This window comes from Leucoraja erinacea, chromosome 2 (assembly GCF_028641065.1).
Source record: "Leucoraja erinacea ecotype New England chromosome 2, Leri_hhj_1, whole genome shotgun sequence".
Lineage (NCBI taxonomy): Eukaryota > Metazoa > Chordata > Chondrichthyes > Rajiformes > Rajidae > Leucoraja > Leucoraja erinaceus.
Genome location: NC_073378.1, coordinates 15,962,983 through 15,977,447, shown reverse-complemented (window position 1 = coordinate 15,977,447; position 14,465 = coordinate 15,962,983). Strand labels below are relative to the sequence as shown.

At 41.7% G+C, this 14,465-nt stretch overlaps 1 protein-coding gene across 1 annotated transcript in view; it reads right to left on the bottom strand.

The window, feature by feature from the left end:
* Window positions 1-14,465, bottom strand: part of mastl (microtubule associated serine/threonine kinase-like) — a 54,649-nt gene that overhangs the window by 23,480 nt on the left and 16,704 nt on the right. The window contains 7 exon segments of the mRNA XM_055652008.1: window positions 1,029-1,167; window positions 4,439-5,794; window positions 6,993-7,165; window positions 7,453-7,600; window positions 13,156-13,262; window positions 13,430-13,496; window positions 13,498-13,519. Of these exon segments, the coding sequence (XP_055507983.1) occupies window positions 1,029-1,167; window positions 4,439-5,794; window positions 6,993-7,165; window positions 7,453-7,600; window positions 13,156-13,262; window positions 13,430-13,496; window positions 13,498-13,519 (2,012 nt within the window).

The window sequence follows — 14,465 nt, the reverse complement described above, 5'->3', positions numbered from 1 at the left end:
CCAAGGCTTTCGGATAAAAGGTTGTGCACCTGTACTGGAATCAAACTTTGATCCATCCTTCTAAATTCATCACTTCCAGGCTTTGCTGGCATTAGTTTTCTGTGCATTACCAATGTGAAAGTGGCAGTATGCAAACATGTGCTTCAAGAATCAGGAAACACGTGAAGCAGAAGATTTAACGTGAACCTTTTGTAGATTACTAGATTTTATTAGTCTTCATGCATCCATTTTCCTGTTAATTTATTTAACCTTTGTCTTTTCTCCCTTTTGCATTTACTTTATTTGATCGTCAATTTAATCATTTTCAGATTTCATCGAATGTCTTAAATTCCTCACCCAAAATACATATTCAATTCTAAAATAAATTCATGCTTTCATACTTAAACAGTTGGCATGAGATTCAATTCATTAATTTTAGCTCAGGCTACTACAGGTTTAAACTCTGTAATCTGACACTGTGTGGTCCAGAAACTGCGATGATTTCAATCTGTAAAAGAGATCCATACTAAGCAACTAATTCTAATTAAATTATAAAAAGATCTAAAATTAACTAAGATCTGTAGTAAATTAATCTACTAGTGCAATTTCTGTGATCTCAACCAATAGTATTTCCGATCATTAGATGACTTGAGGTTGTCTTACTTAAACAGAACATGTCTCCTGCTCAGAGGAAGATGATCAATGGTCCAAATTTTCTGTGGTCCAGCACCAGCCAGACTAGGAAGACTTAGATTATATTTATTTGCCTTTTTTAATTTAACTGGACTTGACTGGCTTTACATTTAGCCGAGACTGGGTCTGTGTAAGCAGTTTTAACTACTTTCTTCTTTACAAATATCCATAGAGCTACCGAGTATTTCCAATATTTTCTATTTTGATAGCATCTAGTTTCATGTACAAGATATTAAAAATGGTGAAAAACAAATTGCTGGAGGAAATCTGCGGATCACCCGCCAAGTTTCTCAAGCAGTTTAGGTTTTGCTCAAGATTCCAGGATCTGCAGCATTTAAAATGGTCGCTTCTCTTACCATGTGGCATCCTCAGGAGAAGTTCAGGGGCCAAGTAATCGGGTGTTCCCAGAATTCTATCCCACTCTGCTGGGGCCGGACCTCTCCGCACACTTTTGGGAGTTCTATAAGGAGTTTGCATAATCGCTGGCAGTGGAGTCTGAATAGTTACAAAATAGGAAAAAAGAACGAGGATCTCAATTAAATGGAACATGCAGATTATGAAGAAGAATGATCCTAGCAACCACATATTAAAAAAAATTACAAGAACAAGATTTTGAGATGGATTAAAAAATGCCATTTCTACAAGTCAGGATTCACATATGGAGGGAGCAGAAAAGAATAACCATTTTCCATGCATGTAATAAACTTGAAAGAGTTTCCTGCTAACCTACAAATAGTGTAGGTTGGATTGACCTGCGCCTTCAAATTCAAACCGTGAAGAAAGAGCATGTGAGCGTGTATTAAAATTGAATGTAAAACTGTTGTCTAAATGGGCTTAGTCAGATGCCTGTCATGGAACATTAGTGTAATGATATTTCTTCCAGACATCAAATCTGTAGCATTATAAATATGGCACAAAAGTGGATGGTATTGTAGATAATGGTTGTCTAAATTGCAGCAGGATCTTGATCGGTTGGGCGGAGGAATGTTTGAAAAGGAATAGAGGTGTTGCATTTTGGGAGCACCAACATGGGCAGAACTTACACAATGAATGGTAGAGTTCTGGGGGGGGGGGGGGGGGGGGGGGGGTGTGTGTTGTGTGGAGCAGAGGGATATAGGAGTTTGAAAGTGCCCTCACAGGTAGCTAGGGTGGTCAAAAAGGCTTTTGGCACATTGGCCTTCATCAGGTCAGAGTATTGAGTGTAGAAGTTGGGAGGCCATGTTACAGCTGTATAAGACGTTTGTGAGGCCACATTTAGAGTATTGTGTTCAGTTTTGGGCACTATGCTATTGGAAATATGTTGTCAAGCTGGAAAGGGTGCAGAGAAGAATTATGAGGATGTTGCCAGGACTCAAGGGCCTGAACTAAAGGTTGAGAGGTTGAGTAGGCTAGTTCTCTATTCTTTGGAAGGCAGAAGGAAAAGGGGTGATGATGGTTTGTACAAAATCATGAGAGGAATAGATCGGGTAGAAGACAGTCTCTTGCCCAAACTATGGGAATCGAGAACCAGAGGACATAGGTTTAAGGTGAGGGGGAAAGATTTAAAAGGAACCAGAGGGTCAACATTTTAAACAAAAAAATGTAGTGGTTGTATGCAACATGCTGCCGGAGGAAGTAGTTGAGGCAGGTACTATTGCAAAAATTTAAGAAACATTTAGACAGGTACATGTATAGGACACGTTTGAAGGGATATGGGTGAAACACATGCAGGTGGGACTAGTGTTGATGGGATATGTTGGCCTGTGAGGGCAAGTTAGACCGAAGAGCCTGTTTTCACACTGCAAAACTCTATGACACTACATGGCAAAACAAGTACACTCCTTGATTGTGGCAGCACAGGTAGACAGGATGGTAAAGGCAGCATATGGCACACTTGCTTTCATCGGTCATGGCAAAGAGTATAAAAGTGGGGAAGTCATGTTGTAGCTGTATAAAACTATGGTCAGCCACATTTTTAATATGGCTTCCTGTTCTGGCTGCCAGACTAGAGGAAGGATGTGGACGTTTTGGCAAGGGTACAGAAGACGCCCACAAAGATGTTGCCTGGATTGGAGTGCATTCAGGCTGGTTGTCTATGTGAACTAGAAGCAGGAATGTCACCTAGTACCTGAAGCCTCATCCACCATTTTATAAAACTATGGCTGATCTGGCTTTAACCTTGATTCTGCATTCCTATCTGTCACATAACTTTTTAACTTCTTGTTCATCAAGAATCTATTAAGCTTAAATATATTTAAAGACACTTCCACTGCCCTTAGATTGGTTCTCCTGCATCCATGTCAAGACCCCTCAGGATTTTGTACGTGTCAATCAAGCCTCTACTTCTCCATGAAACAAATTTCTATGCTTCTTCCCCCATCACACCATCCCAGAGGTACTCAATTAAGTCCTCATTTAATCTCCTAAACTCAAATGAGCTCAATAAATAGCCGAAAGCCACTGTCTTACCATCAAAATCCAGTCAAATAAAAATGCAAACTGTGTAGTTCCTTTGTGATGCTTTCTCCACTAGAGGGAGATTTTAAACTAATGGCCCACTGATAGACACACACGATCACAAAAACAGTATTAAATGTTTGCTGTGCCATAGACTCATGTTGCATAGAAACATGCCCTTCAGCTAAACTCATCCACACTGATCAAGATGCCCCATCTAAGATGATCCCATTTGCCTGCTTCTGGCCTATATCACTAAACCTTTCCTTTCCATCAATCTGGCCGAATGTCTTTTAAAATGTTATTATATTTGCCTAACTACTTCCTCTGGCAGCTCATTCCATATACCTACCACCCTCCTATTGAAAAAGTTGCTGCTCGGGTTCCTATTCAACCTTTCCACTCTCACCTTAAACCTATGCCCTCTGGTTCTTGATTACTCTACCCAGAGAATCAGATTCGGTGCATGGACCCTATCCATTCTCCTTATGATTTTATAAAAAGTTTTAGTTTATTGTCACATATGCTAAGATGGTGAAAAGTTTTTTTGTTGTCAGTGGAAAGACTATATATGCTTACAATCAAGCCATCCAGTGTACAGATACAAGACAAAGGGAACAATGTTTAGTGCAAGATAAAGTAACCTCTCAGCATCATACACTTCAAGGAATAAAGTCCTAGCCTGCCCAACCACTCAGGCCTTGGCAACACCCTCATGAATTTTCTCTGCACTCTTTCCAGCATAATGGCATTTTTCATATAGCTGGGTAGCCAAAACCAAACAATATTCGAGAAAGTGCATAGTTCCCGCGAGTGGGGCCTAACCCTCCAGTTGGCCTGGATGCCCACCATGGATGTCAACAGGACCCATGCCATGAGAGTGTGGAGGGACCTGCGAGCAACCGCCAAGAGCGAGGGTGGCCTGGAGAGCAGAGGATGGGTCGCCGAGAACAGGTGGGCTGGAGGAGGTGGAGGCATGCTGTCGGGTACTGTGTCAAGCAGTAGATAAAACTGTTTGGTGAACTTCTGTAACTTTGTCGGGGCCAAAAGGTCGTGACACTTGTGTACTGCCAAGGCGAGGTCTGTTGCAGGATTTTACTGGGCTGTATGCAAAACAAAGTATTTCACTGCACCTAGGTACATGTGACAATAAAGCATCATTGAATTTACCATCTGTACATAGACTGGAAGAAACTTTGCGGAACTTTTCACATATCGTACAATAACATTAGCTAAAAATACATCTTTATCCTTTGCATTCAATCCACATTGCCATAAATTAATTAGAGTTTTCCAGGTCCATTATTCATGTAACCAGGAGATAAGTTACCTGAAATGATCCATTTAGCTTGTACAAATGGATTCTTGACAGAGGTGTCACTGCTTGTGGGTAACTCCCAGTACAAAGGGATGTATCCATTTTTTCTCTCGACTCCATACTCATCCCGGTTTTTACAGATAAATCAGATTCATATATTGGACTGCAATAACTTCGGAACAGAACATTAGATTTATTTTGGTTTGAAGCCAGTGAATTGACAAGGAGTGAAGGACGAAGATCATGGCATATTTCTGCTGAATGGTTGGTGCACTTGTTACTGTCAGCACAGATAGGCTGGTGCTTTGAAGCTGCACAATAAGGCAGTATTTTATGCAGGGTGCAAAACTGGGGAGAAATATGGTCTTTAGTTGTAACCTGTTCAAACGAAGAATCTTTTGTGCTGACATCAAATGCTTTCTCATTATGAATTTCCGTGAAAGATTCTTCCTGAGCAGAGGAAGCTGAATATAAACTTAGACTTCTCTGCAGACTCTTATCATTATCATCAATCTGAAAACTGCTCCCGAGTTCATTTTTACAATCCTCCTTTTCACATTGCTCATCTAATTCAGTAAGTAGGTTTTTGGCTAAGGACGTATCAGGTGTTCTCTTTTCAGAGTTTCTGGTATTCCCTTCAAAGCACCCATTAGCCGTATCAGGGCTTTCGCAATTATGTATTCCAGAACCTAATTCCAGTGCATTTATTTCTCTAGTTAAACCTGTGTGAGGAATCGGTTGGAATTCTGGTATTTCGTATCCTCGTTTATATTCAGAATTAGCCTTCTTACTTCGGGGGTTAATCGAAAATGGGCTATTATCTACCTCATCAAATGTCCTCTTTGACTTGTTTGGCTTTACATCAATTTCCTCTTCCATTCCATTCCCATAATCATCTTGGGAAGCACTCAATGATATATCCATCAGGCTTCCTGGGAGAGGTAAACTTTCAAATGGAACAGTTCCTTCTGATGTTGTGTGGCAGAGAAGTTCTCCTAAATTCATTGGGTTTTCCTTTACTTTGTTTCTCAAAGTAGATGAAGTGCTTTGGGTACATAGTCTTTTGACTGAGCCTTTGGTCATTTCGGCTGTGGGTGAAGTATCTTTTTCTTCTTCTTTTGCCACACATTTGTAAAGGCATTTTTTGACAAGGCCTTTAACTGCATTGTTAAGAGGAGTAGCCCGAATCTGGAGATGCTCAGTCACTCCACCTGGCCTTCTTCCTGGATGGCTTTCATTCTCAACCGGAGAGACATTCATCTCTAGATCGTCTTTATGATGGACATCATTCTTCCTAAATGAGCTGCTTATAACAGACTTTCCACTGGTTGCAATTACTTTTGCATCAGGCTCTCCGATTTCTTTTCTCTGGAAAGACAATAAAATTAAAATTGTACAAAAAAAAAAAACTTGCAGACTTTGTACTTTATTCATAATAGCCCAATTGCTTCAAATACCAAATCAGCTACTTCTCACAACCATAGATACATGGTGCCTGAGAAGAATGTGTTCCCAGTCCACTTCTATATTCCCTACACACTCATGAATGTACGGCCAAATTCAGCTTTAATTCCATCAACGTTTGCAGTCGGCATCACGGTGGTGCCCACAGACTTTCCACCGTTTATATTTCATGCTGCCTCAGAAAAGTAGCCAAAAGAAAAGACTTGTCCCATCCTGTTCCTCCTTCTCCCACTCCACAGAAAGTACAGAAGCTTGAAAGCATGCACCACGGGACGCCAGAACAGCTTCTTCCCCTCTGAGATCAGGCTTTTGAACATTTTTTCCATAAGCTAAGGTGCTATTTGGTTCACCTTTACCCCATTGAAGACATTGGACTTTGTCCATCAAAGCGATGCTCTACGATGCAGAGAACTAGATATTCTGTACCTTCTCCTTTGCTCTATCTATTATACTTGAGTTTGAGCTGTTTGTGTCTATGCAAGGTATATCTGATCTGTTTGGCTAGCTTGCAAAACAAAGCTTTGCACTATAACTTGGTACGTTACAATAATAAACCTTAACCTTGAGAATTATTGTGGAAGATTTGTGGCCACCCATCCTCAGATTATGGTCTGTGGGTCAGAGAAGGATCCAATGGCAGAGGGGTGTGCTAATTCTTAGGCCTAGGAGAAGAGTTATGATGGGATTGTGGTGTTGAAGCATAGCTATTGTCAATAGATAGGCGTCTAATGTATGTGTCCTTGTTGTCTAATTGTTCCACAAATTAGTTTAGGGCCAGGGCGATCAATGCTAGCTGGGAGGCTCGACTTAATGTGTGCCACCACCAGTTTCTCAAAGCACTGCATGATGGTGGATGTCCGAGCTACTGGATGGTAGTCATTAAGGCACACTATCTCACTTTTATTTGGAACTAAGATATATACATAGGACGACTGAAAATAGACACAAAGCTGGAGTAACTCAGCCCTACACAGGACAGGCAGCATATCAAGAGAAGGAATGGGTGACTTTTCAGGTCGTTACTCTTCTTCAGAGTCAGTTCCTTCCTACACATGACGACTGAAAATATTGAAAATTAACAACCGAACTGCAAAAGGCAAACCTGCTGTTCTTCTTCCCACAGCGGACTCTTTAAACATCCTGACTCGGTGCTCGAGGGAATCAGACGTGATTGACTGCTGGCACTTGACTCTGCAATCTTTGTACTTAATTGGGCAAAATCTGGTGTCAGATATTTCACTGGCATGCTCGGACTGCAAGATGAGCTGTCAGCACCTGCAGAAGGAAAGTACTCAATTGATCTATGTCAAGACAAGAGGTGCACAATCCAATTAAGAAACAATTGACCAAACTTCCAAAATCAGAAGTTTTCATTTCTGAAATCAACACCACATATTTTTATTGTAAAGATGCTTGCACAAATTAATATCTACTTATTTTCATTGGTTATATCTTCATACTTCTAAAATCTGAGTATTTGTTTAAAAATCAAATAACACCACATTGTTTTAGTGTGAACATGCTTAAACAAATTAATATCCACTTATTTTCATTAGTTATACCTTTAGTTGCAAGCCCATTGTTACATCTTTTGGCACTCTGTGGCAGAGGAGAACAACAAAATGATCCAAGGGAAACATTAACGTTGTTACATATCATGGGGCTCAACAGTGGCGATGCATCTTTGGATTTTCCTCCCATTGGCGTGTTCTATTTAGAAAGACAGAAATACCGAGGCATTTAACAACTTAAAGGGAAAATTAAATGCAAATACTAAAAAAAGTAACCATCTAGTAAAAGTATAGAGCTTTTCCAAAATTTACAATTTGCATAATCTCGAGAATTCATTGTCAATTGTTAATAGGGAATTCAGACATTTTGAGCCAAAGCCAAATTTAATTTAGTTTAGTTTAGAGATACAACGCGGAAACAGGCCCATCTTGCCCACAGAGTCCACGCCGACCAGCGATTAGATTAGATTCCTTCATTGTCATTCAGACCTTTCGGTCTGAAAGAAATTTTGTTGCCTGCAGTCATACATATAATAATAAATAACAAAACATACAATAAACACAAATTAACATCCACCACAGTGTGTTCACCAGGCACCTCCTCACTGTGATGGAGGCAAAAGTCTTAAAGTCTCTGTCTCTTCCCTCCTTGTTCTTCCTCTGCGCTGAGGCAATCCAGGCTTCCGTTGTTGTGGCCCCGCCGGATGATGGTGAGTAAGTCCCGCGGCTCAACCGTGCTCCACGAACAGGCCGGTTCAAGCTCCTTGGCCCGGGGTGGTCGAAGCTGCTGAAGATGCCGCCGTCCAGTCCAGTGGACACAGCTGTAGTTGCGGGAGCTCCGGAAAAACAGGTCACCAACCTGTGACCTGCGAGCTCCCGACAATGTCGTCCACTGGGCCCTCGGCCGAGCCCCGAAGCCGGGCCACCGCCACCGGAACACCGCCATAGCTCCGATTTCGGCCAGCCTCGCGTTGGTAAGTCCCGGCTGGCTCTGCCTCCGTAGCCTCGAGGTTGGTCGCAGTTGGAGGCCGCCAGCTCCTCCCACCATTAGGCCTCACCGCTGACGGAGGCAGAGAAGGGGGATACGACCAGAAGAGTTGCATTCCCCCGAAGGAAGAGACAATAAAACATGTTTCAACCCCCCCCCCCCCAAATATAAACTAAAATTTAACTAAAACAAGACAAAAGAAAACAACAAAAAAGTAATAACAGATGGAGTGCAGTCGAGCCGCAGCTGTCAACAGCGCCGCCACTTCCGGATCCCCGCACACTAACCATATCCTACACACTACGGACAATTTTCAATTATACCAAGCCAATTAACCTACAAACCTGCATGTCTTTGGAGTGTAGGAAGCACGAGCACCCTGAGAAAACCCACATGGGACACGGGGACAATGTGCAAACTCCTCAGCCAGATCAGGATCGAACCTGGGTCTTTGGAACTGTAAGGTGGCAACTCTACCGCTGCGCCCCTTCATTAAAAAATGAAAGCAGAATCTGAAAATGTATTTCATATTCCCTTTTCAGCTGTTTTAATCTTGTAAAATCTTTATATTTAACCTACATCTGTCACTAGAGAACCACTGTTCAAGTTGCAGAAGTATAACATACCATCTGCTGGTCTGTTGGAAATTACTGGTGTCTCCGTTGCATATTTCTTTTGATTGCTCTTTGCACAACTATTTTTAAAGACGCTAGATTACAAAAACCAAGACATTTCTGTCTGTTTCTTTCTATGTTTTAGAAAACATATTGCATTGGGTCATAATTAAAAAGGAAAGTGCTGGAAATATTCAGTAGATCAGCATCTGCAAGAGGTAAGGAGAGTAAATATTTCAGATCCACAATCATTCATCAAAATGATCCACTGTCAGTCACCAATTGCAAATTAATTGTTTTCTTCTCCAAATACTGCCCGACCTGCAGAAAACATTTATTATTTTTTATTTTATTTCAGATATTTAGTACCCGAATCAGTTGGCTTGTAAAACAGTAATGCCTGAAACAAGGTTTGTTATTTTAGTTAAAAATCTTTTACTATGTTTCTCCTGGAAAACAAGAGAAATTTGCAAAATCACATATTTAATACATCAAATCAAAATTATGTTTCTCCACCGCAGACTGCCATTTGGTCATTGTGTATCATTGATCTTGCAGTCACCCCAGGGAATTGTCGAAATTAGATCTGTGCCACAGACTTATCAAGTAATAACCGAACACAATTGTACATGATCTTACTTCAAAGTTAACATGCCAGACTCTTCCATCATATTGCCAGTCTACCTCCTGTCCCACCAGGAGAATAGGTCCTCCAGATGTATTAGAACAGTGTTTATATGTGAACTGAAATGTCCTCAACATTGGATTTAGATCTCGAAGTTTCATGGCATTAGAATAACAGTCTCCTGATTAACACTTATGATCATTTGTCTGTTTATGGATCAAAAATCTTCCAAATAGCACTGGGAGGAGAAATGAAAATAACAAGTACCTGGACTTCCACTGTTACGCCGATGCCACCCAGATCTACCTCGGCACCAAATCCCCCCACAACCCCACCCTCTCCCATATCAACACCCGTCTGTCAGCTATAAAAACCTGGATGCAACATAACTTCCTCAAACTCAACAGCGATAAAACAGAATTCCTCCTCATAGGCTCCAAATCCACTCAGCAAAATCAATAACCTCACTCTCACCATCGACGGCACCACTGTCTCCCCATCTCCCCAGGCCCGCAACCTTGGCGTGATCTTTGATTCCACCCTCTCCCTTGAGCCTCACATCCACCATGTCATTAAAACCTCCTTCTTTCACCTCCGCAACATCGCCAAAATAAGACCCTCTCTCACACCTCCCTCTGCTGAAAGACTCATCCATGCCTTCATCTCCTACTGCAACTCACTTCTCCTTGGCATCAGCTCCACCTACATCAAACGACTCCAACTGGTCCAGAACGCAGCCGCCCGACTCATCACCCACACCAAATCCTAGCATCACATCACTCCAGTCCTCAAACAACTTCACTGGCTTCCCATCTCCCACCGGATCACCTACACAATCCTGGTCCTCACCTACAAAGCCCTCCACCATATCTCACTGACCTCCTCTCCCCCTACCAACCCTCACCGTCCCTCAGATCCACATCAGCCGGTCTCCTCTTCATCCACAAGTCCAACCTCCGCAGTTTTGGGGACAGAGCCTTCTCCATGGCAGCTCCCAGGCTCTGGAACTCCCTCCCCCAACTGATCCGCAATTCTGTGTCCCTCACCATCTTCCAGTCCCGCCTCAAGACCCATCTCTTCACCTCTGCCTATCCTTAGTCCCACGTCCCCCTCCCTTTTCATCTGTGCTTGAATTGCCTCATATTGTGTTTTGAATTGAATTCTGTCTTTAATTTGTGTACTAGTCATGTCTCTACTATTTATTTCATTCCGCTTACATGTTTTTCCTCTACTTGCTAAATTTTTGTAAGGTGTCCTTGAGACTCTTGAAAGGCGCCCATAAATAACATTTATTATTATATTATTATTAAGTACAGGAAATGTAGTTAGGATGGCAGACTTCAAAGCCTTATCACAGTTGCTTGGCTGCATCCTCACTGATAAAGCTGGCAGAGTCATGAAGAACATAGCTGCAAGAATAAGTCTCGAAGAGACAGCAATCGTATGAACACAAGGGAAGGATTGCCACATAATCTCATCCTTAAAGAGGATGGCCTCCATCCATCATATTATGTGGCACTACAATCATGCTAGATATGATATAGTTAGAACAATCAAAATGGGGTATTGTGAGATGTTACAGACCATCAAGAGCACCCAAATTTTAATCCACCATAATCTGTCCACTACCTGTGAATGGTAGTGGCAAGAAAGTAGCTGACAAGAGGAAGAGCATGATCCTCCAAGAGTATACCCACCTTCAAAGACAGCAAGTTGCAGTATTTATAAAGGTGCGTCATAAATAGTTATAATTATCATCAGATGAAACTGCCAGTTGACTAATCTAGCTAGATTCCTCTGACGACGCAAGTTTCACAGAAGCCACTACAGCTAATACAATTAAGTCCATGTTAATAAGAAACACCAAGGAAATTGACACTTCAAAGGCTTTGGGACCAGACTACATCCTTGAAATAATAAAAGCATTCATTGCAGTTCAAGACAAGCCGTTTCATTTTCATTCAAGATGGCGGACAGCGGGGGTGATGCGCCGTTGTGTATGGCCGCTCCTCCTGCTGTCCGTCCTTTCACCCTTTTTTATTTTTATTTTTAGTCCTGTTCGTATGAAATGTTTATTGGAGGACTTCTTTTATGTGGTGGGTGGGGGTGGGGAAGGGGGAAACTATTTTAACCCCAGTTCTACCTGGTCGGAGATGCGGTTTTTCTCCGAACCGCATCTTCGTCCTCTCTGTGCGGCCTAGTCGAACTGGAGCAGCGCTGGAGCGGCGTTACCTGCGGGGACTGCAGCTTCGACGGCGGTGTAGATGCTGGGACATCTACAAGGAGCGGGCGATGCCTTACCGGGTCGCCTTGCGGTAATCTCCGGGGCACTGTGACCGTCGACAGCACCGCGGAGCCTGGGATCCGAGATCGCCAGTGTCGGGGGTTCGGCCGGCGCGGCCTGTGAACTTTGGTCGTTGCAGTCTTCGGGGGGGAAGCGGCCGCTTCAGTCCTGGCCGCTGATGGACGTTCACCGACGCCGATGGTCCAGCTTCACGGCAGGAGGGCCTGAAGATACCGGGCTGGCTGAGGAGGCCAGATATAGGCCCCGGCCTCGGGTGGACTATGAGGGGGAGAACTGGATATTTTTGGTGCCTTCCCTCACAGTGAATTCTGCTGTGGGGGGACGTTTCATGTTGATTTCTATAGTGTACTGTTTCTGTGTCTTTTTTCTTTTTCTCTTTTTTCTCTTTTTTTGATTTGTATGGGTTTATTACATTGATCTGTTCAATTAATTTAATCAATCTCTGTAAAGCACTTTGGTTCAAATACTGGTTTTGTTGAAAAGTGCTATATAAATAAATATTATTATTATTATTATTACAGCTGGAACACTGGCATCTACCTGAAAATGTGGAATGTTTGTTGAATGAAGATCAAATCCAATCCAGCTGATTAATTAGCGTATAGGCAAAATTGGACTGAAAAGTGTTCTTTTTAAATGCTAAAATTCTGATATCTCACTGCGGTATTATGATTTTGCATAAAATTGACAAGTATTAGGCATTTAATTGTACATTACCACAAACTGACTAGAACGAAAGATCAATATTACCACTTACAATGTTTGAATGCAGCAATCCTATCCGAAATCTGAACAGAAAAAAAATATAGAGGGCCGGAGTAACTCAGCAGGCGAGGTAGCATCTTTGGAGGACAAGGACAGATGTTGTTTCAGGTCAGGACACTTCGTCAGACTCAAGAGGATTCCTGACCTTAAAACGTTTCTTGTCAACGTTCTCCAGAGATGCTGCATGACCAGCTGTGTCTTTTGTAAGTCAGCATCTGCAGTTCCTTGCATCTGAACACAAAAGGCAGTGCTAAGATATTAACTATTTACTTTTAGAATTCTGTGCTTTCGTCATGACACAGAAATCTGTTAAAGTATTGTCAATTTGAAAGAATCAGGAAGTAAAAAAGTTGGGAGAAAAGGAACATAGACCATCACAAATCATCTAGAACATGACAATTAAAATAAAATATGGCAATATCATTTCTTACTTTAAATAATGACAATTAGTACTTACTAAGCCCAGAGAACTAATGAGAGACAAGATCTGACCCGGAGTACGGTAGTAATCCAGTTTCGGATTAATCATGGAAGGTGTGTTCAGAATATCCATCATGTTTACTTCTTAAAACAGAAACGCAAAGTTGGAAAATATTAAGTCGTCAATTTGCCCTTAGTTGGAATATAACAATTTCATTTGTTAAGCTTATATAAAATCAGAAATTCGAGCACTTCAGTTCGACATTGCATAAGAAAATAGATTAATTTATATTACACAAATTCATTATTACCTCTGTTCAGAGCAACTCTGGAGAGACCAAAGTCAGTTAATTTGATGTGGCCCTGGTTAGAAATTAAACATGTTATCAGGTTTCAGATCTCTGAAATAAACCACAAAATCAGATTAAATTGCAATTATGTACAAAAATATGCCCCAGTATAATCTCTCAATTTAGGCCAATTTATGCAAAGAGACACACATAAACATACTCAGAGGGACAATAAAGGAAATGTGGTTGTTCTGAAAGATAGAAGGCCAATCGAACGAAGGTAGGATTTTCCCAGTCCTCACCCTGGTTCTTGATTTCCCCAACTCTGGGGAAAACGACTGTGTGCATTCACCCTAACTATATTTTGAAATTAATGTGTGGCTGCTGAATTGTTAGTATGGACCCTGTAGCTCTACTAAAAGCAATATAAAGTATATCAAAGGTTACACAGAAAAGCTGGAGAAACTCAGCGGGTGCAGCAGCATCTATGGAGCGAAGGAAATAGGCAACGTTTCGGGCCGAAACCCTTCTTCAGACCTGAAAGAAGGGTTTCGGCCCGAAACGTTGCCTATTTCCTTCGCTCCATAGATGCTGCTGCACCCGCTGAGTTTCTCCAGCTTTTCTGTGTAACCTTCGATTCTCCAGCATCTGCAGTTCCCTCTTAAACATAAAGTATATCAATGTCAGTATGTAGGCCTTTAACAAATATTGCTTCCAAATATTCCCGGTTGAGCAGTATCTAAAACAAAACACAACCATTCAAGCCCTTAATGATTGTCTTGTTACAAGAATTAACGCATCACTTTTAAGGTGGAAATCTATTACACAGCACTCTGGAGTGGCCTGATTAGAGAAAATTTGATGATAATTCAAATAAGGCAAACATCAGAAGGGACAGTTTAAAGAGTTAATACGAGTCAAGACAGAGGTGGGGGGTGGCGGGGTAATGGAAAGATAAAGGTTATGGACATGCAAGTAGAATTGATAATAGATAACATAATTATAGAAAGAGTATATGAAAATACATTTCTTGGTGTGATCTTAGACCACAAAATCT